This window comes from Mixophyes fleayi, chromosome 6 (assembly GCF_038048845.1).
Source record: "Mixophyes fleayi isolate aMixFle1 chromosome 6, aMixFle1.hap1, whole genome shotgun sequence".
Lineage (NCBI taxonomy): Eukaryota > Metazoa > Chordata > Amphibia > Anura > Limnodynastidae > Mixophyes > Mixophyes fleayi.
This window is the reverse complement of record NC_134407.1, coordinates 167,764,068-167,791,562: the sequence shown is the minus strand read 5'-3', so window position 1 is coordinate 167,791,562 and position 27,495 is coordinate 167,764,068. Positions and strand designations below refer to the sequence as shown.

Below are 27,495 nucleotides of genomic sequence, written 5' to 3'. Positions count from 1 at the left end.
TTTATATATATAATTCTAAATTAACACACCAGTCACCATCATCATGTTCATGATTATCACTGGTGTCTGTAGTATGCAGCCGCATTGTGATACCCATCTTAATGCAGATGCATTTAGAATACTTCTAGCTCGCACGTATTATAAGATATGTGCAACTCAGAATGAACTCTGAATTGTGATTTTTGGCTGAAAATACAATTGTCTTCGGCTGACTGCAGGACTGAGTTGAATGCCTTATATTACAATTAGGTATCTTGTGTCTCTCCAATGGCTCACAGGGCATAACTGCACTTGTAGTTCCACAATAGCAGATGAGCCAAAGTTTGCCTGCCTCTGTCCTGTACTATATATTTGTACTTGTCTCATCTGGCAAATTAGCTTTAAAATCGTAATTTCCAAACAACAAATTATCTTTCTTGCTTTCAGACTCATGTAAAAGCTGCAATAACACGTCATGTTTCTCTAAATAGCAAGTAAAGTGCATTCAAGGGATGCATGTAATAAATATTTTTCTTAGCTGCTATGGCTCCTACAAATCATTATCTCCTTTTCAAAATCTCTCTGGATGGGAGACCAGTATAGCTGAATCACAGCTCTCAGCATGTCATATGCAAACAGAGCAAGGAGAAAGAGGGGAGGATTTCACAGAGCACAGAGCAGACAGAGCTCAGAGGGGCAAATCAACACTTTATTGTTCAGTGTTACATAACACATCTTAAGTGACTGAAGAAGTTTTACAAATCCCTAACATGAAGTATTTCAACAGGATTAACAAAGAGATGTCTGAGAAGAAACGGCTTACAAAGAAAAACAAGCTGCTGAGGATAATGGCAAATGAATTTAAAGAGAGTTTCTCAGATTTGATACTACTTATTGCAGATAAAGAAGAAGAAATACAATTCCTAACATCAAGTCATCAAGAGGTATGATAAGGTGCTCCCCCTAGTGTACAGTCTTAGCTAACAAAAGTGAATATTGCCTCTTTCATATTTTTTTAATTTAAAGTACAAGTGCATAGTTCTTCTAAATACATGTCAAAACACTGTGACACATTAATAAATATGTATTATTAAATACTGCAGAGATAACATTCTTGTGGGTGGCTGTAGGTCATAGTACTGAGTGTATTTACTAAATGTATTAATAATTTGCATTATTTACTGATAAGGTTGTAAAGGGAGACCAGAGAAAGTTTCCCATCAATGTCTTCTTGTTTAGACGGTTGGTCTTATTACCATGTCATAGTAGGCAGCACTGTGGCTTAGTGATTTGCACTTCTGTCGCACTGCACTGGGGTCATGAGTTTGATTCTCCAACCATATATATACACTATACTATATAAATAAATGATGATGATACAGAACTATGGAAGAGGGCTTCTGGATAGTACAGCAAGAGTATTTTCAGTACAAGGTTGGTTAATTTTGGGAAAACAGATTTTTTTCTTACATGATCTTAATGTAAAAATTAGGTTGAAGCATCAGCATACCATTTCTTGAATCAATTTGCACCCGTTGCACCAAGTAAAGGTTTTAGTTTTGTCGTTCACTTTTCTTTGCTAAGAAACAATGCCATGGGAACATTTTCTCAAAATTTAGCAGAGACACCAAGTAGCTTTGACCTTGAATAGAATTTGATATCAGAAAGATGAAAAAAGAGTCAAATAAAGCCTATGTAAAACAGAACTTTGACAAGCTAAATACCCAATTAACATTCTTATTTTTTACAGGATGATTAGCGTAATGATACAAAGGTAACACACCTACTGTTAAATCATTTTATTGCATTTCACTCAAAACAAGAACAAAAAAATGTTCAATGACACCTAAAAATTAGTACAGGTGCGAGTCAACACGAAATAACAATGAGATAAGCAGATATAGCATCTTTTATATTTACTGCTCAAATTGTTCCTATGAGATATAAATTTAACTTATTCTTTCCAATATGTTCAGGAATTGGCCGTGAATTGTCATACATTCCAGTCACTATATGGATCATGTCATTGTTAATGTAACACCTCCTTATAAATGCGTGTATGCTTGTATGTTTTTGTGCAATCACCACTGATTTCGGAATTGGTACAAAAACAGAAATCTTTTTGAGTGGTTTCTATGCTTTGCGGGACATCTTGAGTAACTTATTATGGGGTTTCTGGACCACTGGTTAATATTTAAGAGTTTTTTTGTGCTTCAAAAGACTCTTGCTCCTAGTTCTCCATTTTCTGGAACATATGTGTCCAGATCCAGTAGTGGCCACCATCTTCCTCTGCGTATGGTACAGATATGTGCTGTCATTCATTTTGCACCGTTATTTCATGCTCAGCTGTTGTTTATTAGTGTACTTGTGATTACTGCTTCTAAAATTCTAAGCATACAAAATAGTGTATCTTGCAAAAATAAAAAACTTTATTTTTAGCTCACAAATAATAAAACGGGTCCTTCTAAAGTATTGTTAGTGAATCACCATCACATTCACCCTTTTCTTAATTGAGACTCAGTGCATCCGACCCTTCCTCTCACAAGACGCCACCAAAACCATCATCCATGCACTCATCCTCTCCCGCCTCAACTACTGCAACCTTCTCCTCACTGGCCTCCCCCTCTCTCATCTCGCCCCCCTCCGCTCTGTACTTAATGCGGCTGCTCGACTCATCTTTCTCTCACGCCGCTCCTCCTCTGCTTCCCCTCTCTTTCTCGCCCTACACTGGCTCCCCATCCCCTACAGAATCCTCTTCAAACTCCTTACCACCACTTACAAAGCTCTCTTCCAGTCTACTGCCCCCTACGTCTCCGACCTCCTCACCATTCACACTCCTGCCCGATCCCTGCGCTCTGCCACTGACCGTCGCCTCTCTTCCACTCTCATTACCACTTCCCACTCCAGAATCCAAGACTTCTCCCGAGCTGCCCCCCTACACTGGAATGACCTCCCTCGCTCCATCCGTCTCGCTCCCAAGCTGTGCTCCTTCAAACGAGCACTTAAAACTCACCTGTTCCTTAAAGCCTACCAATCATCCACCTAACCCCTCACCTACTCTGCTCGCTCTTCCCTCTCTCCCCTGGTATCACCGCTCCCTCTTGTGTCTGTTTCGTCCACCCTCCCTTAGGATGTAAGCTCGTTTGAGCAGGGCACTTCTTCCCTCGTGTCTCCACACCTGTTCTTCTGCTCCGTCCTTACTCCATTTGTCTGTCCCGGAGTTTCTGAAGCACTGGTACTTTGTGTTTACTGTTCTGTACTGTTTAACCCTGTATGGTTTACTGTTTGTACTATGTACGGCGCTGCGGACACCTTGTGGCGCCTAACAAATAAATGATAATAATAATAATAATCTCTTCCATTGGGCACAATGGGCAGGTGCCCGGGGGCCCTGCGGGCAAGAGGGCCTGTCCGAGGCAGCTCTGTAAAAAAAAAACTGAAAAAAAAATAAAAATGAAAATACTTACCTTGCGGTCACGTCAGCCGTGATCCGGCTCCCTCCCTGGTCACCTCTTCCGTGCTGTGCTCGCAGTGAATGCTGGGCGTGATGTCATGCCCAGCATTCACTGCAACCGCAGCACGGAAGAGGGCAGAAGAGACTCAGCAGCGTAAGAAAAAAAGGAGAAGGGGATCGAACTTAAGGTAAGCTAAGGGGGCCCCTATATATAAATATATATATATGTAAAAAAAAAGTGATTATATATATTTATTTATATATAATCACTTTTTTTTTTACACACACACACTATTTATATATATATATATATATATATATATATATATATATATATATATAAAAAATTTTAAGGGGCCCGGAGCACTGCATTGCCCAGGGGCCCATAAAGTAGTTAAGGTGGCCCTGTTGAGACTGCATTTTGACCCAGGCTAGGTTTAATTCTATGGATAAAAAAAACAGCAAAACAATATTTGTGATAATAATGATACATTATTTTTCAAATAAATCGCAAAGTTCACTTATTGTATATGCAAACTTATAACAAATATCTATTTACAATTCCTCCCAATGACAGTGTCACAAATATTTTTTGTATAAATCTGTTTATATAATTCCTCTGTATGATTTCACACTGTCACAAAGTCATTTACAACTTGTTTACACATTACTCTATGAAACTCTTCCCTACTATCAAGTGCGTACAAATGGAATTTATGAGAGTATTTTGTTAAATCATTTGTACAAGTTCCCACAGTTAAAAGGAGATAAAAAAAACAATTGGCACCCTTAATTATATGTTTAAGTAGTATCAAGTAGCATTTGCCTTAGGGAAAGACTCTCTCATGGACGAGTTTTAGCAAGTGCTTAGCAATTTACTAAAACCTCTCAAATAATAACATAAATCCATGGCTGGTGATCAGATAGAGAATGCAAAGCTATTGTGAATCTGTACAGGATGAAAAAAAATTGTCTGGTCAAAGCACACTCATATCAGTTCAAACTATGCCCAGATCCACATAAAAACACATCCATATCATTGAGACTACGCCCCTTTTGGTCTACAAATCGGTACAGTACAATCAAAGTAGTGACTGTTGGGAGGTATGGGTACATGAACTGTATACAGGCTTAGATTTGTAAGGAAGCCACATAGGCCCAAGCCTATACATGTATTTCTTTTATACATGCGGTATATTGGATGTAGTAGAGGTTGAGGCAATTGAGCTCTATAGTGGGAGGGAGGACACAGAAAAAGCAAAAAATAACGTTAAACAAACACAAATGATGGTCAATGCGCTCTATGTACTAACATATATAGAGTCCCAATTCTCCATGTTTGGAGCAGAATGGCGCTATCTGTAATATTAAGGTATTAGATAAAATTAATAATGGACGAATATCAAAGCAGTTATCCAAAGGAAAACATTGAGGAAAGAGTGGGATTTTTTCAGTTTTCTGCCATATTTGCCTTAATACATAGAATCCTATATATTTATTCAACCGACACCACTTCCTGAACTATATTTGCTAATCAAAAGAAAAAACATTCAACCAGACTGAGGAGGCCCTAAGAGACACATGCTTTTCTCTGTGGGAATCACCCTACGTTCCCAGTAACAGAGTAGTCACATGGTCAGTTATGGCTATACCCTCACCCCAGTTTCATGTGAAGCTAGTTTCTCATCTTGCACATGGTATGCTTGCTCTGAGCCTCACAAGTGCTGGAAAAGTGGAGTCACCGGGTCAAATTCAGACTGTTGTAAACATGGAGTGATTATAGAATGTAGCATCTGGATATTTGGCCTACTGGATCAGCTTACAGTACACACTGACATTTGTTTGAATCTAACCTAGCACCTAAACTTCTCCAACTCCTGCAGGGCTCAGATGATGGTGGCTTCTGATTCTGCTCAAGCTGCAATATGAGTAACTTAACTGCTAAGGGCACTGGTAATATAATAATGATATAATTGTTATATTATAATGATGAGAGACTTGCTGAAGACTCCAGGTGCAGCTTTTTATAACTTTGGACAAGTAATTTTGGCATTCACAAAAAAGTGGGCCACGGTCATCTACCCATGTGGGAAGGTTCTTTATGTGAAAACTACCATTTCAAGTGGAGCAATAAAGAGAAAACAAACTAAGAAAACACAAACTTTAAGTTGATTTGCCTTTCAGGTATAAACTACAGGTAGCAAAATACAAACTCTATCATGTTATCAATCAAAAGGCAGTGTGCAGATATAAAATGTATTAAAATGAATATTGATTCAAACTCAATAAAGTTTAATTTATTTGTTTAAAAATTATTCTTATTTTTGTTTAAGAAGACCTCATTTATCATGTTTTTTTCTGTTTTATCCATCTATAAATTTTTTTGCTGCAAAGATACTCGGTCATAAAAAATAAACAACTTGTTGATCATAGTAAATATATAAGTAAAAATGTACATATTTAGTTTTCCTCTCCCTTTTGTCTCCCAAAAGATACATGGAGAGCATCATAGCTGCTTATCTGTCCTATTGACAATACACACTATAATGTAAGGAGTTAAGAGAGGAAAAAGTGATGGAGAATACAGGGACAGGTAGGCCTGGCTTTGCTAGAAAGGCACTTTGTATTGGCCTATGGAAGCAGGCAAACCCTTGTCTCACCATCTTACCAATTGTTTTTTATGCCTGTCTGCCACTAAAAAAAATTAAATAACATACAAAAGTTGGACATTTCAGTCGCTAGCACATACTTTTTATTTAGATGAGATGTGGTTAAGATTGGGGCCATCCATACTACAATCACCCTTCTGCTCCCCTCCCTGAGTCTATTCTCCCTGCTAAGTGCTCTTCCCATTACCTAAGCCACTGACTAATATAATTCCTGTGCTCAGATCATCAGAAACAGGGACAGGCTGGGCTGGGGGGCAGGGGGGCACCTGCTCCCCGGGCCAGTCCCATAGTGGGCTACCTTGCGCTGAGTCACTGGGCCACCTGCATTTTGCTCCTTTAAAATAGGCTGCTGAGTCCAGTCTTGCCACCCGGGCTAAAATTTGAAATTTGCCAGAATGGTAGTGGTTTACAGCAGAAGAGACCAATTAGCTTGCTCAGTTGTCCCAGCCATGGCTGCAGTGACATCACTGACTTGCACATACAATCACACACTCAGGCCCATGACGTCAGTGCAGTGGTGTTTACATCTAGTTTCAGTGCAGTCTCTGCAGACCCACTAAAAAAGCAATGGGACAATGATCATGTATTCCCTCTGAAAAAAGTAACAACCAACCCCAGGTAATGCCAGGCCAGGTTGGTCCCAATATAGCAGGCAAACCCGCAGTGTAGAATACCCTTGTAATGTAAAACTAGCCCAGTGCAAAATTCCTAGGGGAATCACGCCCACAGAATCCATGTGAGCCACTCCCCAGGGAAACCTTATCAGTGCCGTATAGCACCGAGGCTCACCCTGGCATCCCTTGGGCATTGGGTGCGGGTTATAGATATACACATATATTGTCAAACATACTAGTTATTGTCAAAAAAAAGTCTAAGTACTGTTCTTGAACTAAAAGTCTCAGCAAGCCTTGGCAGCCATTATCTGCTGGACAAACAGAATTTGGTGGAAAGAAAAGTAAACAAAATGCCATCCACACATTACCACTTATATATAACCAATAAAACAATTTCATTGTCTAATTTGTACTAGACCGATAAAAGCCAATATGCTGATTGGTTGCTGTGATACAGTGCAATATTACATCTATGTGTACTAATTGAGCCTTAATGTACATCTTAAAATTAGTGTTTGGAAATTCTATGGGAAGCAGAGTGACACTAACGTGCTTATTAAGCAGCCTACTGTAAAATAATTATTAATTGTAATTTAATTGTAGTGATTATTACAGATGATGAGCTGCATTTATTATAATGTTGTTTCTATGTCTTTGTCCCTCTCATTCTCTACTCTTTCCTTTTGGTTCTTTCGCTCTCTGATTCTTTCCCCTCTCTCTAGCTGCAGAAAGTCCAGGCTATGCAGCAGTTAAAGCATCCTATCGATATTCAGTTTGCCAAGGTGGAGGATGGGAGCAGGATGGAACTGTCCCAGCTCCTCAATGAGATCAGAACACACTATGAGGCGCTCATCAGCAGGAGTCAGATCCCCAACGACCTTTCAGCCAGAAGCCAGGTAACTGTTTCACACAGACCACCTTCCAGGAAAGGGATTGCAGAGTCATTGCTTGTCTGACTCAGCCTCTCTCTCTCTCTCTCTCTCTCTCTCTCTCTGTCTTGGTCCTGTAATTCCTTCAGTGCAGGAGATGCTTGGGAGGGAGTGCCTCTACCACTGCAGATAAATTGTAGCTGTAATATATATATATATTTATATATATATTTGTGCGATTACTCAGCAAGATTCCCCAGCATGCTTTGCAATATTTTATGATCAATAGAACTATCAGCCATATTAATGAAAGGCCTTGATATCAATTTTTTGAACATAAATAGGGGAGAGGCCTTAGTAAACAGATGCCCTGTTAAACCACGTAATTTAGACTACTACACTTAACTTCAGAAGTGTGTTCATGCATAGCTTGCTTTTATAGTCAGCTTCTATAGAGGCACCTATCCCTAACATTGTTTAATGTACTTCATAGTGGTTTCTTCATGTCTCTACTACACTTTCTGCAAACAGTTCGTCCTGCAAATCCTGATATCACTACAGCTTGACGAGCTGTTCACAGAATTGTCAAGTATTAAAAATGTATTTTCTTTTGCTGCTGTACTTCATTAACCCTGTAGCTTGTGTGATGTTTGCGAATAGTTCCACAGTTCTATTCTCTCCTCCAAAACATGAACTCTGATTTGATTTCTGTCTATTTAACCCTTCTGGTGCCAAACAATGATCTGGAAGTTGGTTTAGTATCAGCGACAAGAATTGAGTTTTGTAATATTAATGCTGACAATAAAAAAGAGAAAAACACTCTTTATGACCTTGTGATTCCCGTGGACCAGTACAAGGATATTTCAATACCATTAGGATGAATGTTCTTTTTTTATAGGTTTGATTTTCCTTTTCATCCCACTATGTGTTTTGAGGATGTTTGTCGAGTTAAAATTACACAGGTTGTAGGCAATCTTTGCTAACCAAGATGTCTCTGTTCATTCAGAGGAGAGGTCTAAATGTCTTACGTTATTGTCAGAATATATACTTGCACTTTGACTGTACGCCAGGAGGACCAAAACGCATGCAAAATGACAGCATATTGTGGTGCGCATTACATGGGTGTCATAAATGAAAGCCTATGGCAGGCTTGGCTAACCTGTGGCACTCCAGGTTTTGTGAAACTACAAGCCCCAGTATGCTTTGCCAATATATAGCAGATTATTGCTGGAAGGGTAGGCTGGGACTTGTAGTTTCACAACACCTGGGAGTATATTTACTAAACTGCGGGTTTGAAAAAGTGGAGATGTTGCCTATAGCAACCAGATTCTAGCTGTCATTTTGTAGCGTGCGCTAAATAAATGACAGCTAGAATCTGATTGGTTGCTATAGGCAACATCTCCACTTTTTCAAACCCAGAGTTTAGTAAATCTAGCCCCTGGAGTGTCACAGGTTAGCCAAGCCTGGGCTATGGGGGGTTATTTGCAGTTAATTCAAATACTGCAAGTTATTCACAGGTAAACTCATGAGAGATCTGTCACAAAATAAAACAGATTATCATCTAAATCCTTAGCCATGGTGCACCAGTAACTGCATTACAACATTGCTTTACATGAATAGGGTTAAGTTATGGCAAAGTTTTATACCAATTGAGCTATACTGAAGCCCATTAGGCAAATTCCCAAATCACGCCAAGGTGCAAATACATTGAGTTTTGATTCACCACTTCATGCGGTGCCATTTCACTATGTATTTGTAAATTCACATATTACAGGGTTTGAATAGTGTATGAATAAAACTGGGAGAACAATGGCAATTAATTCTGCTGTGGTTGGAGTAGGACTTGAAAAAAACTTAAGGCCAAATGGCAAATGTGCAAAATTGTGCAGCCAAATACAGAACTAGTTGAACAGGTCATGGAGCAGTTTTGAAAAATTTTCTTATTTCTATATTAAAATCGATCGAATCTCAGGGGCAATTAATCATAGTGTGGGAAAGATTGGGGATGAATCCTGACTAGTGAACTTGGTTAGGTAAGATATATCTGGCTTACACATAAGCTGAAAACCTATAGGGTCATTTGATTAAATCTTTTTATATAGTCTGTTATTTTGCTTAAAATGTAAAAATAGGAGGAAAGAGGATTTTTTTCACTTGGGATAATTCTATGAACTTGTAAGACTTGGCAAACATTAAAGAAGTTGTGCTCCTGAGACTTAAAGTAAACAGGCTAGCTGTCTCTTTCCATATCACCCTGTCAATGATCTACATTTTTATTACTTGACCTATTGTGCTCCATGATCATATACATTCTGCTTCCTGTCTCCACCCTGCTCGGACGTGCCCCGCGAGCTCTCCACTGGGACCCAGAGCCTGGGCTCCCTACTTCTGTGGAGTAGCCCCCGGCACCTCTCCGCAGCCTGTCGCCTACCCTGCCTCTCCACCCTGCCTTCTGCCGTGTCCCTACACCCGCCTGGCTACCTGGCTCCTCCGGCTGTGCCTGTCCTCGTCCCCCGGCAGCACCTATTCGGGTCCCCGGCTCCGGCCCAGCTGCCCCCACCGTGCCTCCTCCACTCTTACCTAGCTCCAGTGCTGCCCGATTCTCCTCTCCTGCGGACCTCCAGCCGGCTGTCTTCCCGGATCCTCCCGCTGCCGTCCGCGAGGCCTACTTCCGGTTTCATCCCCGGCCTCGACTGCCGCACCTCTCCACCTTGTCTGGGTTCAGCCTTCGGCCTGCGCTGCTCCAGCTTCTTCTCAGCGCTCCTCCCGCAGACGACCGCCCTCCACTCCGCTCCAGTGTTTCCCCGGCTGTCTTCCTGGTTCTTCCTGCTGCTGGCCGCGTGGCCTACTTCCGGTTTCACCCCCGGCCTCAAGTGCCGCACCTCTCCACCTCGCTCCAGTGTTCCCCGGACCGACCCGCTCTGAGGCCTCCTCCTGATGGACTCCGTTGCCTCCGCCGGCCTCCTCGCCTCCGCTGCCTCTCCACTCTGCAGTTACCCTCCGGTTTTGACTTGAGCAGGATTCCATCAACTACTCACCCATCTAAGCCCTCACCAGCACCCTGAAGCTACAAGCAACTTCCCTTGGCGAGTAACTCAAGGTTATGTTACCTCCTTCCACGCCCGGGTCTGTCTCCATCGCTGCCTCCGCTGCCCACGGTCCCTCCATCCATGCCCTGGACTATCTCCGATGCCACCTCTGACGTCCACGGATGCTGCCCCTCCTTCGATGTCTCCTGGCTCTCCTCTAACTTTCACCCATGCTCTCCAGGTAACGTCTACGGACTACACTATTGTTTCTCTGGATCACACCTCTGACATTTTCCCTGACTGTTCCCTGGAATCTCGAACTCTTCCCCTGGCTTGGCTTGCCACTCTGAACAGCTCCTAGCCACATTTAGGCACCCATTGTCTACTGCCATTTATTGCCTGTTACCTATTGCCAATTGCTTCTATAGCCTGTTTTATTGCCTCTATTTTTATTTTCCTGTTACCATCTGTTATTCATTCTCTCCATTCTCACTGTTTTTGTCTCTATTATCTACTGTTACTCCATTATTTTGTCTCACTGGTTTTGTCTCTATTATCCACTGTTACGCCATTTTATTGTCTCCATTACTCACTGTTTTCACTCCATCACTCACTGTTTTCCTCCTGCCTTGTTTTCCACTTGCCACACCTTTTCTCCCTTCCACCTCTAGCCTCATTAACTGACTCCCTCTCTACCCTCATTCTCTTCGTGTCCTTTGTCTCCCCGTCACCTGCTACCTGTTCCTCTGCCCTCCTGGCATCCTCCCATAGCCCTCTCTCTGTCTCCCTTGCTCATCTCTGCATCCCCCCCTTTCCGCGCCTCTCTCTCCCCCCCACTATGCCGCCCTGTCCTAACGCCATTCCCATTCTCTCCCGCTGCCCCACCTCACCATCTTGCCCCCGCTCTCCCCAGCGCTCTGCCAACCTTGCCAACCTCATCCCTATCTCTCCTCTTTCCTCCTTCCCCCTCTCCTGTGCCCTCTGGAATGCTCGATCTGTCCGCAACAAACTCACCGCTATCCACGACCTCTTCTTGTCTAACTCTTTTAACCTTCTTGCCATTACGGAAACCTGGCTCTCTGACTCTGACACCGCCTCCCCCGCCGCCCTCTCCTATGGTGGCCTCTCCTTCACCCACTCCACCAGACCTGGCGCCCGCCCAGGCGGCGGTGTGGGCTTCCTCCTCTCCTCCGCCTGTACTTTCCGTGTCATCCCCCCTGAACCCTCCCTTACCTTCTCCTCTTTTGAATCCCACTCTATCCGTCTCTTCTACCCCATCCACCTCAGAGTCACCGTCATCTACCGCCCCCCTGGTCCCACCTCCCTCTTCATCGACAACTTTGCCGCCTGGCTTCCTCACCACCTCTCCTCTGACCTCCCCTCCATCATCCTCGGCGACTTTAACTTCCCCATCGACAACCCCTCTGACCCTGCATCCATTAAGCTGCTCACCCTCTCCTCCTCTCTTGGCCTCACACAATGGACCTCTTCCTCTACCCACTGCCTTGGTCACTCCCTTGACCTAGTCTTCTCCTACCTCTGTAATCTCTCTGATTTCTCCATCTCTCCCTTTCCTCTATCCGACCACCACCTCCTCTCTTTCTCTCTCTCCTCCCCTCCCGCTCCCCACCCCACGCCCCCCACTCCTGCTCAGTCCAGGCGCAACCTTGACGCCCTCGATCCGGCCACCCTGTCTGCTACTCTCGATACTCTCCTTTCCCCCCTTTCCTCCCAGGCCTGCCCCAACCTGGCGGTCTCCCTCTACAACCACGCTCTCACCTCCGCTCTTGACGCCATCGCCCCGGCCCACTCTGTCAACCCCCGTCGCTCCAAACCCCAACCCTGGCACTCCAAATTCACCCGCTTCCTCCAAAAATGCTCCCGCACGGCTGAACGATACTGGAGAAAATCCCGCTCCCTGGCTGATTTTCTCCATTTTAAGTTCATCCTCTCTTCCTATAGCTCCGCCCTCTCTCTAGCCAAACTATCTTTCTTTAAATCCCTCATCTCCTCCCAGTCCTCCAACCCCCGCCGCCTCTTCGCCACCTTCAACACCCTCCTGTCCCCACCCGCCCCTTTTCTCCCCTCCTCCCTTACCGCCACCGACTTTGCCTCCTTCTTCTCCTCGAAAATTGAGGCCATCCGACTCGAAATCACCTCCTCCCATCTTCCGCCCCCCCCCACACTTCCTCCCTCCCCCACCCGCCACCGCCCCCTCTTCTCCTTTCGCCCCACTACGGGCGAAGAAGTACACTCTCTTATTTCATCCTCCCCTCCGTCCTCCTGTCCCCTGGACCCCATCCCCTCCCACCTACTCCGCTCCCTCTCCCCCGCCACCTGCTCCCACCTCGCCCACCTCTTTAATCTCTCCCTCTCCGCCGGCATCTTCCCCTCCTCCTTCAAACACGCCCTTGTATCCCCCATTCTTAAGAAACCTAACCTTGACCCCACCTCTTTCTCTAACTATCGCCCCATCTCTCTTCTCCCCTTTGCCTCCAAACTACTTGAGAGGCTCGTCTGCAGCCGCCTCTCCACCTACCTCTCTGACCACTCCCTCCTTGACCCCCTTCAATCTGGCTTCCGCCCCCTCCACTCCACTGAAACTGCCCTGGCCACAGTCACTAATGATCTCCTCTCCGCGAAAGCCAGGGGACACTTCTCCCTTCTCATTCTCTTGGATCTCTCAGCGGCCTTCGACACCGTTGACCACCCGCTCCTGCTCCTCACCCTTCAATCCTTTGGCCTCTCCGGCCCGGTCCTGTCATGGTTCACCTCCTACCTTGCTGACCGTTCCTTCTCTGTCTCCACCTCTGGATCCCTCTCCCCCCCCTCTTCCCTTCCAGTAGGGGTCCCCCAAGGCTCTGTTCTCGGACCCCTACTCTTCTCTCTTTACACCTCTTCCCTGGGGAAACTCATCAGCTCTTTTGGTCTCCAGTACCACCTTTATGCCGATGACACCCAACTCTACCTTTCCTCTCCCGATCTCTCTTCCTCCCTCCTCTCCAGGGTGTCTGCCTGCCTCTCTGCCATCTCCTCCTGGATGTCCTCCAGATTCCTTAAACTTAATCTCGCTAAAACCGAACTTATTGTTTTTCCTCCTGCTCATTCCCCCTCCCCTTCCGATCTTTCTATCTCTGTCCTCAACTCCTCTATTTCCCCTGTTCCTCAACTTCGCTGCCTCGGTGTCATCCTTGACTCCTCTCTCTCCTTTGCTCCTCACATTCTCTCTCTCGCCAAATCCTGCCGCTTCCAGCTGCGGAATATCGCACGCATTCGGCCCTTCCTCTCCCAAGAGGCCACTAAGGCTCTTGTCCACGCTCTTATCATCTCCCGCTTGGACTACTGCAACCTCCTCCTTACCGGCCTCCCCCGCGCTCATCTCGCTCCCCTTCGCTCTGTACTGAATGCAGCCGCTCGGCTCATTTTCCTTTCTCGCCGCTCCTCTTCTGTCTCCCCCCTATACCAATCCCTTCACTGGCTCCCCTTCCCCTACAGAATAGTGTTCAAGCTCCTTACACTTACCTTCAAGGCTCTCTCCAACTCCACTGCTCCCTACATCTCCAACCTTATTTCCATCCACGCTCCATCCCGCCCTCTGCGTTCGGCTAATGACCGTCGCCTCACCTCCCCCCTGGTCACCTCCTCCCATGCTCGCATCCAAGACTTCTCCCGCGCTGCCCCCCTTCACTGGAACCAGCTCCCCCGCTCCATCAGAACATCCCCCAACTTGTCCAGCTTCAAACGGGCCTTAAAAACCCACCTCTTCCTCAAAGCCTTCCAGTCCCCCACCTAACCGACCTCCTTCCAGCCTCCCACCTACCGCCGTCCCTATCCTGCCCTCCTCCTGCCTCCCTCCTCTTAATTCTCCTCTCCCCCCTCTCCCTCTCTCCGTTCTCCCCCTTTCCTCCTCCCACCCTTGTGTCTCTGTCCGTCCTACCCTCCCCTTAGATTGTACGCTCCTTTGAGCAGGGCCTCCTCTCCTCCTGTTCTCCACCACCTTAACTCTGCTCTCCAGCTCCTTGTCTCTTCCGTGGGGTCCTCCTGCCCCTCTAGCTTCACCGCAGGGGGCTCTCACCTTTCATCTAGCTGTACTTTGAGCTTCTGAGTTACTGTGCTTTTTGTTAACTGTACCGTGCTGTCTCACCCTGTATCGCGTCTCTGTATGTCCCTGTACGGCGCCACGGATACCTAGTGGCGCCTTATAAATAAAAATTAATAATAATAATAATAATAATAATTCTGAAACTGTCACTTAATTTCCATCCAGCTGGAAGAGGAAGAAGCCAAACAGAAGATGCAGAAAGATGAAGAGGAGCTTAGGGAAGCCAGAGCCAATCTTTCTGAAGCTAGGAAGCAATGGAAAACCCTGCAGGTTGAAATTCAGTCTCTCCAAGCAATGGTAAATATTACACAAAGTGTTGCCAGTAAAACAAGCTTTACATTACTTTCACATTTTATTCTAAAAATATTCTAAAAATATTCAGTGAAGCATAAGGTGATTTGATTCACAGAGAAAGCCATGTCTCTGTACATTTTTATCTATTAATTTGAGTGTGATAGCTCTGGGTTCCCATATAACAGTGCCTTCCCTAAATTATACTGATAGATTGCTAGCTTGGTTTGATGTAGCAGTAATTTTTAAATAAATCATCAGTCCATATTAGGGTACCAGTATTTGTCTCCAGGAAAATCCAGATAATTGTGTACTTTGTGCCTTGTATGCCTGGTAAAATGTGTTGTGATGAGAATGAGTTCTCTCTTATACCCCATTCATACTGCACCAAAATCCCGGGTTTTTGCCGGGGCGAGCTCAAACGACCCGGGTCTTGGTGCAGTATGAATGGTGTTTCTGAGCTGGGACGCTCCGAGCCCCGGCAGAAACCCGGCTTGAAAAACCCGGGATATTGCCGGAGCGGCAGTATGAAAGCTGTATTACTGCGAGGGGCTCTGGCATGAGAATCCTATAGCTTGCTATTGTACTTGTTGGATAGAGAGTGTTGACTAAAAATTACACACCACAATCAAAGCCACTAAAACATGCAGACTTTGAAAAGCATAAAAGTAAAATAAAAGGCATATGAGCATAAATTCTTAAAAGTACTTCTTATAGTACTTCTAAATACGGGGAGGTTTGTGTCCAGAAATTAAGCAATGTTTTGGAGAAGGTAATTTTACAAATAGCTGTTCTTTCTGATGAATAAGTACATATGGAAGAACAATCCTCCCAGATGGACACTTATCATCTGTTATAGAAGCTATGCCTGCTCCAGTATATTATTGTATGTATTATACCTAAAACAGATGTGCTTGTAACCAAAAGATGGTGCAAATGACTGGGAAATAATATATTTTATATATATATATATATATATATATATATAACAAAAGCACCCTTCTTGTTGCACTTTTGACACTTTCTGACACCACTTGTGCAGATATCAGCAACACGGACAACTTCTTGTTGTTAATAAAACGTACATTTATTGTTTGCATCAATATAAATGGTAACACTTCTTGTCAGGATGACACTAGTAAGCAATACCCTTTGCTTACACCTCCTGGTGACCCTAATGCTAACTAAACATAGTTCTCTCATAACTGGCCAACTAGTTCCACATCTTTCACCCCTAACAAGTGCATAATTCAGGATTAAACACACAAGTCTCCTCCCTTTGGTCTAATTTCTTCATTATAACACCTGTGCGTGTAGGTTAGGAGTCTGACTCTGCAAGGATTTAACCCTGCATGCAGCCTTCCTCTGAAGATTCCCCAGGACCTTACCTGTCCCTATGCAGGAGAGGTGTGGCATATAGGCCTCTTGGCCACAATATAGATATATATATATATATATATATATATATATAGATAGATAGATAATTTTTCTTGTTTGCCCATTGTTTAACATTACCTATATAAATTGCCTTTTGTAAGTCAAGTAATTTGTGATTTGGTTTATGTGCTTCTCCTTTACCTAGTTCCTCTTATCACCATCATCCTTCTTCTCTCCTAATCTACCTTCTCTACTTAGTCTCTCTTCTCTCCCAATGTTTAATAATACTTGGTGCTCTATGACCCCTCTCGTCCTTTACCATTTTCCCTCACTAAATTGTATAACTACTGTGTCTTTGCTACTGGTTTTGTTATGTTTATCACTAACAGTGGTGATTTAACGGTTTACAATAAGACAATAACTCCATACATCATCAGTACAGCTGTGCAGGGCTGTTTTTCTGCTGGATTGTGCCACATTGTGAGCCTAGCTTGTTCCACAGTAGCCACTGGCAGACACTGACAAGCTGGTGCTTGCTATTCAACAATTGTTGGGGTATTTGAGGCTGAGTCCCTACTTTTTATAGCACTGGACCCGCTGGCTCTGGGAAGAGAACCCTCCGTGTCTTTTGCTGGCCCCACCTAGACACAGGGACTCCCACTATAACAAGGAGATCACATGTTTCTCTGTTATAATGGCACCAATCCAGTCTATCCTAGTCTAGTGCTAGTTACTAACTCTGGTTGTTCCCCTGCTTTAGTGGTTATAGTGTTGGTGCTGCCTATTTATTGAGGAAACAGAGGATTATTTTTTTTCATTTATTTATTTTATAGTGTAAAGATATTTGTGTATTTTTGCTGTGGCAGCAGCTTTACACTTTTAATTTGTAATATTTATGCAAAAACAAAACTGTTCTCATTTTTGCATCTAACTTTGGTCCTGTAAGAACAGCTGTATTGTGGCTCAACCAATATTCATAAGAATGCATCTTATCAGCGCAGCAGGAATGAGTGACATCACTGAGACACTTTATAGGTCCCAAGTGAACACACTTTATATCACTGGCCCCTAGTGGTGATATGTACACTTTAATCTCAGGTATACATTGAGATCTAAAAATCCTGAAGTATAAACTGAATGCTTCATTGTTGTTTCAAAGGAAAGAAGTCTAAAATACACCCTACATGCTTCGGAACAGCAGCACCAAAAGCAACTCGAGTCCCTGTCTGTAGTCATTGCAGACTTAGAGCAAGAGCTGCAGGAGGTGAGAGACGGAGTCAGAACACAACTACAGAAGCACCTGATGCTTCTCAACACCAACATGGAGTTGGAACAAGAAATATCAGCCTATCGCAGCTTGCTGGAGAATGAAGAGACCAGGTACATCTTCCATTTACCTAATAGCACTGAACATTAGCCTTGAACTAACAGATGCTTTAAATTAATCTGCACATATTTTTTTTCTGGAAGGCTACATACAGCAAATAGTTAGTAATTCATCCCCAAAATGTTTATTAAGCCCAGAAATTAAAATAACGTTTCAGAATTTAGACTGTAAGCTTCAATGGGACAGGGACTGATGGGAGCGAGTTCTCTGTACAGCGCTGCGGAATTAGTGGCGCTATATAAATAGCTGATGATGAGTGAGGGTTAGGATAAGCCCAGGTGGGGGCAGGTAGAGGATTCATTTGTGTGAATGCAGGTGAGAAATTAGAGTCAGTGTTGAGCAAATGGCCTGGCCCAGGTCTTGGAAACTATTTTTACCAATTTGTTTATAATGGTGGTCATATATTCCCTGCAACATACCATGTTCTTTTAACAAATGCAGGAAATGAGAAGGGGGCTGGCAGGTGGTCACAGAAATGAAGTGGTGCATGTGCTTGAATTTATGTGTTGTTGTGTTATCCCCCTTAATCTTTTCATCTCAGGTGTAAGTAAATCTCAATCAATCTTTCTTAATGACAGATCTTCCATATCCTTAATTAATTAAGTAGTCATTCTCTGCACCATCTCCAGTTCTAGGACATCATATGTGTGAATTGGTGCCCAAAATTGAACTGACCTTTAAACTTTTCATTTTTGCTGCAGCAGATTGGTATTTCATGCTAATGCTAAGTCTATGATCTATAAATATGTCTAACTCTGTTTCCATAGGTTCACCCTGTAGTTTTCCAATCAAGATATAATTGGCATGCTTATTTTTGCCCCCCTTAGTTCATAAACTTACTTTTTTCTGCAACTTCATTTGCCATGCTGTTGTCCAATCTCCTGATACCCATGGGTCAGGATAGGATATTTTGTATGAATCTATTATACTTTATCATTTGGTGTTATCTGCACCAAATGACAGGGATTAATTCCAGCTTCTACATAATTTCTAAGCAATTTATACAATATTGATCACAAGCCAGAAGCCACTTATAACCATAAATCACTTACAGTATGAACCATCAATAACTACTCTCCGAACATGGTCGTTTAGCAACTTTTCTATCCAGTTACATATTGTATTTACTAAACCAATAGACACAGTGCACAGTGCTTTTGAATCTAAATATACTGCATCCACTACTAGTCCTCTGTCCAATTTCCTATTTCCCTCTCCAAAAAATGCAAGTCGAATTAGGTGACTATATCTGTGTTTCTATGCTGGTTGTTGCTGATGATCTTATTTTCTAGAACATATTCTTGGATGTAGTCCATTAACAAGCCCATTAAAAACCTCTCAAATAGCTTTCCAACTATTAGTGGTGGGTGCAGACATCAAGATGGCTGCACCCTCTGCACCCACTACTAACCCTTGCACTTAGTATTGCATTTAGCAGCGCTCCTCACAGTGACTGTAGAAGAAGACAATGTGACCATATTTGTCTGTTTGGCACTTACTTTTCATTTCTTGTTTTCAGGATAACAGGTATCTGGATAAGAAATCCAATAACTGTAATTGATTCTGAAAATATTCTGATTGTTTCAATTCACAGGTTACATGGTACTAAACAAATTCAGGAACCAAAATCATCTACAAGCAAAACAGACTTTATGCTAACTTCAGGTTAGTGTCAGCTTGGGACAGACGTTATATTGTGATATAAAATGTTCATATTGTGGAATAAATAAAAAAATGGGCAGCCTTTTGTGGTCCACACTCACTGTCTAAAATTAGTATGAACCCCGATGTCCAGTGTGAAACAAAACATAATCTAGAAAAGTATTCTTAAAGATAAACCAGTTTAATAAAATTCCATTGTAATAAAAATGCATTAAGTAGCACTTTACACTGTATTATAACTTTGGTTTTCATTTTCTATATCCAGACTTGCCTAAATCTAAAAGCACAAGTTTTTTTTTATGTCACTCAGCTTCTCTAACATCAAAAACGTAGTGTAGATTGCTAAATGTGTAATATATTTATTTATGCAGGCTCAATCAAAAATCATAACGAGATTTGTGGAGAAGCTACAAAAAAGCAAGCGATATTTAATGGAAATATCGCAGAAGAGGGTGCAGAGGCCAGTGGCACAGTACAGTAAGTATTACATATCAGTAAAATGCCTGTTAAAGACAGTTTGCTGCACCAACAACATTCACAAAGATCAGTCATAATATTCAGAATATTTATTACATGCCTACCAAACCAAAATTACTAGTTGGTCCAATACTGAAGATCATATTGTAACATTAAAGAAAAATTGTGTTACTAGCAGTACTATCAAGATTCAGTGCCCTTGGACCCCAACATTTAAATGATAATCTGTTGCGGAGGCAGGAGAAGATTTAAAATTCAAGCAATTTGTGCTATAATTGCTTTCTTTTTGTCAAGAGCGTAGATCAGGGCCGGATTTACCGCTAGGCAACCTAGGCACCTGCCTAGGGCCTAGCGGCTCTCAGGGGGCCCAGGTGGGGGGAAGAAGGGAGAGAAAAAAAAAAAAGAAAAAAATTTGCTCCCGACTCGCCCCCCCCCCCCCTGCCCGTGACTCGCGCGGGGGGAGGGGGGGGCAATGCTAGAAGTTTTCAACAATTTACACGATACACACGGCAGCAGCAAGGCGGGACCAGCTAAAAAAAATATAATGCTATGGATTGTTTCAGGGAGGTGGGGGGGGCACCAAACCAATATCTTGCCTAGGGCACCATGAGGTCTAAATCCGAACTCTGGCGTAGATGGGGTGGCTGGTCTGCTTTACAACCAGTGCTGTATACATAAAACCTGTATGTATAAAGGTTTAAATTTCAACCATGTCGGGAGATTAATAGTGGTGGTCCTAGACACCAGATCACTGGAGTTCTGTTAGTTTTGGTGGGGGGTGTTACTCTATAATCTTCAAAATGTCTTCTTTAACATATATGTAAATGTTAGCTGAGTGCTTTAAACAGGAAGCCTTGTGTGAATCTAAGAAAAATCTATTTTTTGAAAAGCTTCTGAAACTTTTACATAGATATGTAGATACATAGTTTTATATACTTGTTCCACTCACCATTACCATTAAAAATCAAATCAAATAGAGAACAGATAACACTGTTGTTATTTCAAGCTGCTTATAAGTCAGTCAACCTAGCAAACAAACATCCAGATTGTCTTCCACACTAAGCGCTAGATTTACTAAGCTGCGGGTTTGAAAAAATGGGGATGTTGCCTATAGCAACCAATCAGATTCTAGCTTTCATTTATTTAGTACATTCTACAAAATGACAACTAGAATCTGATTGGTTGCTATAGGCAACATCCCCACTTTTTCAAACCCACAGCTTAGTAAATCTAGCCCTAAGGGTCTGATTCCTGTTCAGATGTAAATACGTTTGCGTGCTGTATCTTGCGTGAAATAACTCTGCGCTTGGTCAGAAACGGACCTTACGCCAATGAACGCAATTGTATGCAATTCATGTCCACAGGCAAATGACGCTTGCGAATGCCTATGACTTGAACGCTGGCCAACACGGATGTGGCCGATTCAAGTCCTGCTTCCCTCGAAACTACATGTTTTTTAGCCGTATCATTTGCACCAGCTACCGGGCAGGTGTAAGTGCAGACTGATAGTGACACATGTGTGCCACTAAATAGCACAGAACATGTGTATGCAAGGAAGATAGACTATAAAAATGCATTATATGTACAGTACGCATTAAGAACATACTGAATTTTTTTTGCATGCATTTAATGTGACTTTATATTGCACATATGCATGTGCATATCTTGCACTCTGTTCTGTCTGTCTACATTAGTTAAGTAACGTTTAGGCAACACGTACTTATACCCAGATTCCAATGGAAATGTATCTTGAGGTATACTTGTATTTCAATATGGTCGTAAATATGCTGAAGTTCTGTGCTCGTTTTTTTTTAAACGCAAGTTGCGTGCAAGTTGCTTCTGTAGGCCCTAAGATTCTCAACACTACACTTTAAATTAGCTGAATTCTTATGGGCTTAGAAAATCTTCCTTTAAAATGTTCCTAATAGGCTGCTGAGCCAAGTCTTGCACCCCCCAGGCTAAAGTTTTCAAGTCCTCCACTGATTGGAGGTGTACCTGCTCTCCAGTTGGAGCTGATTATTTTGCAGCCAATCAGGTGATAAGTGGTGTATGTGAACAACCAGAATTATGGTGTGAATCAAGACAAAATAAAACAGACCACATTTACTGGACATGAGCGCAAATATATTTTTCACCATATATACAAATATGCAGACATTTGTAAATAAAGATTGTGGTCCTGATTCACCAAGGCATGCATACTGAGAGCAACATGCACTTGGGGCTAGATTTACTAAAGAGTGGTTTGGTGAAACTGCCAGTTTTAAAGCCCAAACCGCCATTAAAACAGCCAGAATTAACATTTTTGAAAACCATCACTTTACAAATCGCCATCCCGATTTTAATAATGATGAGCATACAAACCACCAGATTTACTAAGCTGGGGTTTGCAAAACTGCCACAAAACTGCCACAAAACTGCCATCCAAAGGATCAGAATAAAAGAGGTGGTGGTGAGTGGCGAGATTGCTCACACTGCTGCTGTTTCAGCTACTTTGCCGTTCAGACCATAAGAGAAAGCGCCATTGACATTCAAATTATTTGGGCAATCATTATTTATTGATTAAGGGGCAAAATTAATTTAATATTAACTTATGGGAGGGAAAAATGTTTTATTTATTTTCTTAAGGGGACACTATTAAAGCATTATATTATGGGGGAAATGTGAATGTATAATAATATTAACTGATTGTTAATGGTGGATATAATTATTTATGTTGCACAATTTGTCATTACATAGTGCCCGAATAATACAATAATTAAATAATTTTGTCCCCTTAATATAATGAAAAAAAAATTGTTTTGAAACAAACTGAGCAAATGTCTAGGCCCCTCCCCTGCATGAGCCTAGTGTGGATGGAGCAGTTGCAGCATGTGCTCCCAGCGTTAAATGTGGAAGGGTACCACAGACATTTAATCACACATATGGTCCTCTAAGGTCTCCATAACTGTTGAGATTGCGCTACCTATTTCTGTTACTAGGGACACAGAAATGAGCCTGAATGCTATTAACCATTTACACAAGGGGATTGATTAGAGGTTGGGTCAAGTGCCATTGTTTAAACACACATTTAAAAGGGAGTCCACATTTAAAAGGGGGGGACCTCTGCATGCTGGCTGTATCCTCTGTTACACTCTTTTGAAGTGTTGTGCTTTAAAACTAAAGTGAGAGGAGGAGCTGTAACATGTGCTTGCTCAAGGCGCTATATCTCTTTGTTACATCCTTACTCCCCTGTAAACTTCCCATTCAAGTGATTTATCAAGAAACCCAGGAGGTGCACACGTGGAAGGTATGTAACAATTGCAGGGCTGGTGCTAGGGTCCATGGCGCCCTAGGCAAAATCGGCGCCCTCTTCCCCCCCCCCCCCCCCCCCCCCACCCCCCGCAAAAATCGGCGCCCTCCTCCCTCCTCCCCCCGTCTTTTCTTACCTTGTCTCACCACCGCCGCCTCTCTGCTCCGTCTCCTCCCCTCCACTCACTGACACTAGTGAGTGGAGGGGAGGAGACGGAGCAGAGAGGCGGCAGTGGTGAGCAATAGCCTCTCCCCCCTCCCCCGTGCATCTGCATGCTGTGCGGCAGACGTGACAGGGACAGGTATGGTCAGCAGTCGCCGCACAGTTTTAAAATTAATTTCCAGTTCTCCAGGTGCCCTCCAGAGCCCGGCGCCCTAGGCAAGTGCCTAACCTTGCCTAATGGGAGCGCCGGGCCTGAACAATTGTCTATCTTGTTTTGGGTGGAGTTAACCTATACAGAGTTCTTTCAAAGTAACGTTTAAATACGAGATATACAGAAAGTGAGGGATTCTTTAAATACAATTTTATTTTAATTGTAATTATTTGCTGAATTTTGTTTACATTAAGTATGAGGTATTAACAACTGTCCAATTTAACTATCAATCATGAAATACAAAATACAATATTATATACATTTTCCCAACTGTTATTATCTGATATAGAAAGTGATAGTATAACATGCTTATATCAGTAATCTATTTTTCAGAACAGAGAAAGTGGATGAAATGATCAAGCGGTGGGAAGGTTCCTTCTTTAAGGACAACCCCCGACTAAGAAAGAAATCTGTGTCTTTAAGATTTGACCTCCACCTGGCAGCTGCGAATGAAACATGTTCCCACACCAAAAAGGACAATCTACCTGACATAGAGGTTCGGTTAATTATGAGACGCTCATGTAGTATTCCCACCATGAGCCCATGACCTGGCAACTATCAATTCAAAGATAAAAAGAGACAGCTCGGATGTTATATGAAAATGTAATAATACTACTAAAATGATTAAAGTGGTGGGTCATACTGGATCTCCATATAAGTTAGGTGGAAAAAATGAAACCACATTCATCTCGCAAGTTTTGCTTTTAAATATAATTGGTCTGTATATCTATTTTGCCAATACTGACTAGAAAAGAACATGCCTTGCCTTTCACCTTTTACCTCTGTTCTCTTCGCTGTCCAAACCATGGGCTAGATTTACTAAGCTGCGGGTTTGAAAAAGTGGGGATGATACCTATAGCAACCAATCAGATTCTAACTATCTTTTTGTAGAAGGTACTAAATAAATGAAAGCTAGAATCTGATTGGTTGCTATAGGCAACATCCCCACTTTTTCAAACCCGCAGCTTAGTAAATCTAGCCCCATGACACATTTTCTCACTGTAAATATGTAGCTAGAAGCTTAATAGTCAGAACTCTAAAACACATATTTAATAACACAACTGTCCAGTCATTAACTTTCATTTGATCAAAAATACTTCTTTTTGGCTTGATAACTGCATGCTCCAGGTTATTACATTTAAAGTACACACAACAGAGGCAAACATTTTGTGGGCTCGTGAGGCACGAGTCACTTTTTTGGTGCCTCTGTGATGTCAATGTCTCAATGGTTACTGAATGGATGACCTTTCATTTATAATCCATGGTTTGATATTAATCTAGAAGTATTTCATTCATGTTTTGTGTCACCACTGACTGGAAAAAAATGCAAAAAAGATCCAAACTGTTGCAATAGTTAATAGATATTATCGTTTAAAAAAAAGGTTTATCTTTCACAAAACAGGAATGTCTCTGTGCTATGCAATTTCACATCAGAGGGAATTAGAGTAGGTTGATTGTATTCGTACATAAAACATAGGACTGTCCATTGTTAATTTCATGCTTCATCAGTCCTTTCGGGAGGAAGAAAAACTTTTACATTAGCTATGCAACTCTGAAGATAGTGGAATTTTTTTTGAGGAATTAAAATAAGTAAAATCAATACAGAACTCTTCCCTTTAAGTTTTAATCATGAAGGACATTCATCAGGCTCTCATAGAGTTGAGCGAGTCTTCTGATATTTGATTTGTGTAGTGGTTCAAATGGTAATGGACAATTTCAAGCTCTTTGTTGACCAACCAAACGGAAAAGTAAACAAAGTGAATTCTGAGAAATGTACCTCTTTTGCTAATAGTTTGGAACTGCTCATGTAAATTCCATTTCTACAGTAACGCTACCTGTTCCACTTTATAGAAAGTGGCTGTATGATTTCTCGATATCATAGTGTTTCAATCTATCAACATTTTAATATTGTGAGCCACTTAGGAATGGCTGGCACAGTGTAAATAAGAACACTTTGTTTTTTGTGCTAGCCCAGGCCTGTCCAACCTGCGGCCCTCCAGGTGTTGCGAAACTACAAGCCCCAGCATGCTTTGCCAGTAGACAACCTGTTGATAGTTGGAAGGGCATGCTGGGACTTGTAGTTTCACAACATCTGGAGGGCCGCAGGTTGGACAGGCCTGTGCTAGCCCATATGTACACACATAACAGGCCAAAAATGTCCTGATCTCTTTATAATTTAGCTCAGTTTTGTGCTCATCCACAATACTGTTATGTTACAGTGCAAAAACTGAAGCAAAACCAGACTGGACGTTGGTCTTTATTGCTCTTGTTTTTCCAGGTGTTGTTTTGTACTACATAGAAGACAAGCAGCCAGTTTGACATCTAGTATAACACCCGCTTCTTGGTGTTCAGTGCAGAAACAATTACATTTTTCACTAACATGTGGAAATAAAATATCAACAATTCTACATACTTTAGCACTCTCTGGGACAGATTCATTTCGGGGCGAGGTAACATGTACGGAACAGTCCACAAAGACACACTGCGCCCCATAGACATGTAAGGGAAAATGAGCCGAGAGTTCTGTACTGTATTAGCCGGCAATTTGCACAGCCGGACATTGAGGACCATCTAAGTCAAAAAAGTTAAGATTGGTGCTTTAAGTTCCCCTGTTTTCATAAAGACATACCCATGAAAGACCCATAGACTACTGGCAAACATTAGAGTTCTGATATTTTACTGGGGATGATGAATTCCTTCCTAATTATTCATAAAGTAAATATTATTAAATGTTATTTTTAAGTATAATTTAATTAGTGTTTGATATTATGAAACACACACAAATTAATATTTTTCTGTATTAACAGATAACAATTTAAAGTATTCTATTTCTATGGCATCTACCGGAGGTGAATGCCCAATATTTATGTTGTATACAAGAAAATATTTTTCCAGCGTTACATAGAAAAGTAAACCAAAGTACAACAAACATTTAACAAAAATGTATTTAGTTTCTCTTTCAATATATATTTCTACATATAGGGAAACATTTTTAAGTGAAAATATATTTCTATACTTCTTTTCTTTTGGAATACATATGTAAATGTTACAAATGGTGTGAAACCCAAATGGTGCAGTTTATGGTTTCCTCCTATTGATACATTTAGAGCATATGCAATCCCTTTCTAAAGCACATTACTGCATTTCTATTGGAATCAGTTATAATACTGTTGAAGCTTGGTAGATAAATGGGAGTAAAAAAGAATATACTAGCTGATCATTAAATTTAGGTGTGCATTGCCTTCACTGATCTGTTTATAATTCCATTTTTAACACATTATAAATGACTGATCTAGTGCGACTAGGGGGTTATCCGGCGGGTTTGAAAAGTGGAGATGTTGCCTATAGCAACCAATCAGATTCTAGCTGTCATTTTGTAGAATGTACTAAATAAATGATAGGTAGAATCTGATTGGTTTTTCAAACCTGCCGGAAAACTGTCAGCTTGATACATTTACCCCCTAGGTGTGAATTGTGTTAGGTGCAGACAGACAGAAAGGGCAATAGGTAATTAATGTCTTTTGAAAAAACACATCTAAATATCTAAAATACTTAATTTTTTTAATGAAAAAAAAACCCAAACATTTTATATAAACACATGCATTCAGAAGGCATAACAAAAAGATTTTGGCATGCTTATCTTGACATAAATCTATCCATAATCTATTTGCTTTGGTTTTAATCAACCCTATGCTTAGCCAATTTTGGCACTTTTTCGGCTGGTCACAATTCAACATCAATGTTAGTCACAAATCATACCTTGCTTTTTTTCAGAAGACTGTATTTTCTAACAATACAATTGGTTTCTTTATAACCTGGAATGCAGTATTTTCCAAAGAAATACCATTATTTCCTTTATAAACTAAAATTGGAATGCACAGCAGAAAAAAAAAATTAATTTTCATCTAGCAAATAAACAT

At 42.0% G+C, this 27,495-nt stretch overlaps 2 protein-coding genes across 2 annotated transcripts in view; both read left to right on the top strand.

The window, feature by feature from the left end:
- Positions 1-26,466, top strand: part of KRT222 (keratin 222) — a 37,489-nt gene extending 11,023 nt beyond the window's left edge. Inside the window, exons 5-11 of the mRNA XM_075177129.1 lie at positions 767-923; positions 7,439-7,612; positions 14,882-15,013; positions 17,544-17,764; positions 19,366-19,436; positions 19,805-19,910; positions 23,909-26,466. Of these exons, the coding sequence (XP_075033230.1) occupies positions 767-923; positions 7,439-7,612; positions 14,882-15,013; positions 17,544-17,764; positions 19,366-19,436; positions 19,805-19,910; positions 23,909-24,122 (1,075 nt within the window). The 3' untranslated portion in view covers positions 24,123-26,466. The remainder of the gene's footprint in view (positions 1-766; positions 924-7,438; positions 7,613-14,881; positions 15,014-17,543; positions 17,765-19,365; positions 19,437-19,804; positions 19,911-23,908) is intronic.
- Positions 1-27,495, top strand: part of SMARCE1 (SWI/SNF related BAF chromatin remodeling complex subunit E1) — a 241,199-nt gene that overhangs the window by 162,272 nt on the left and 51,432 nt on the right. The window lies entirely within an intron of this gene.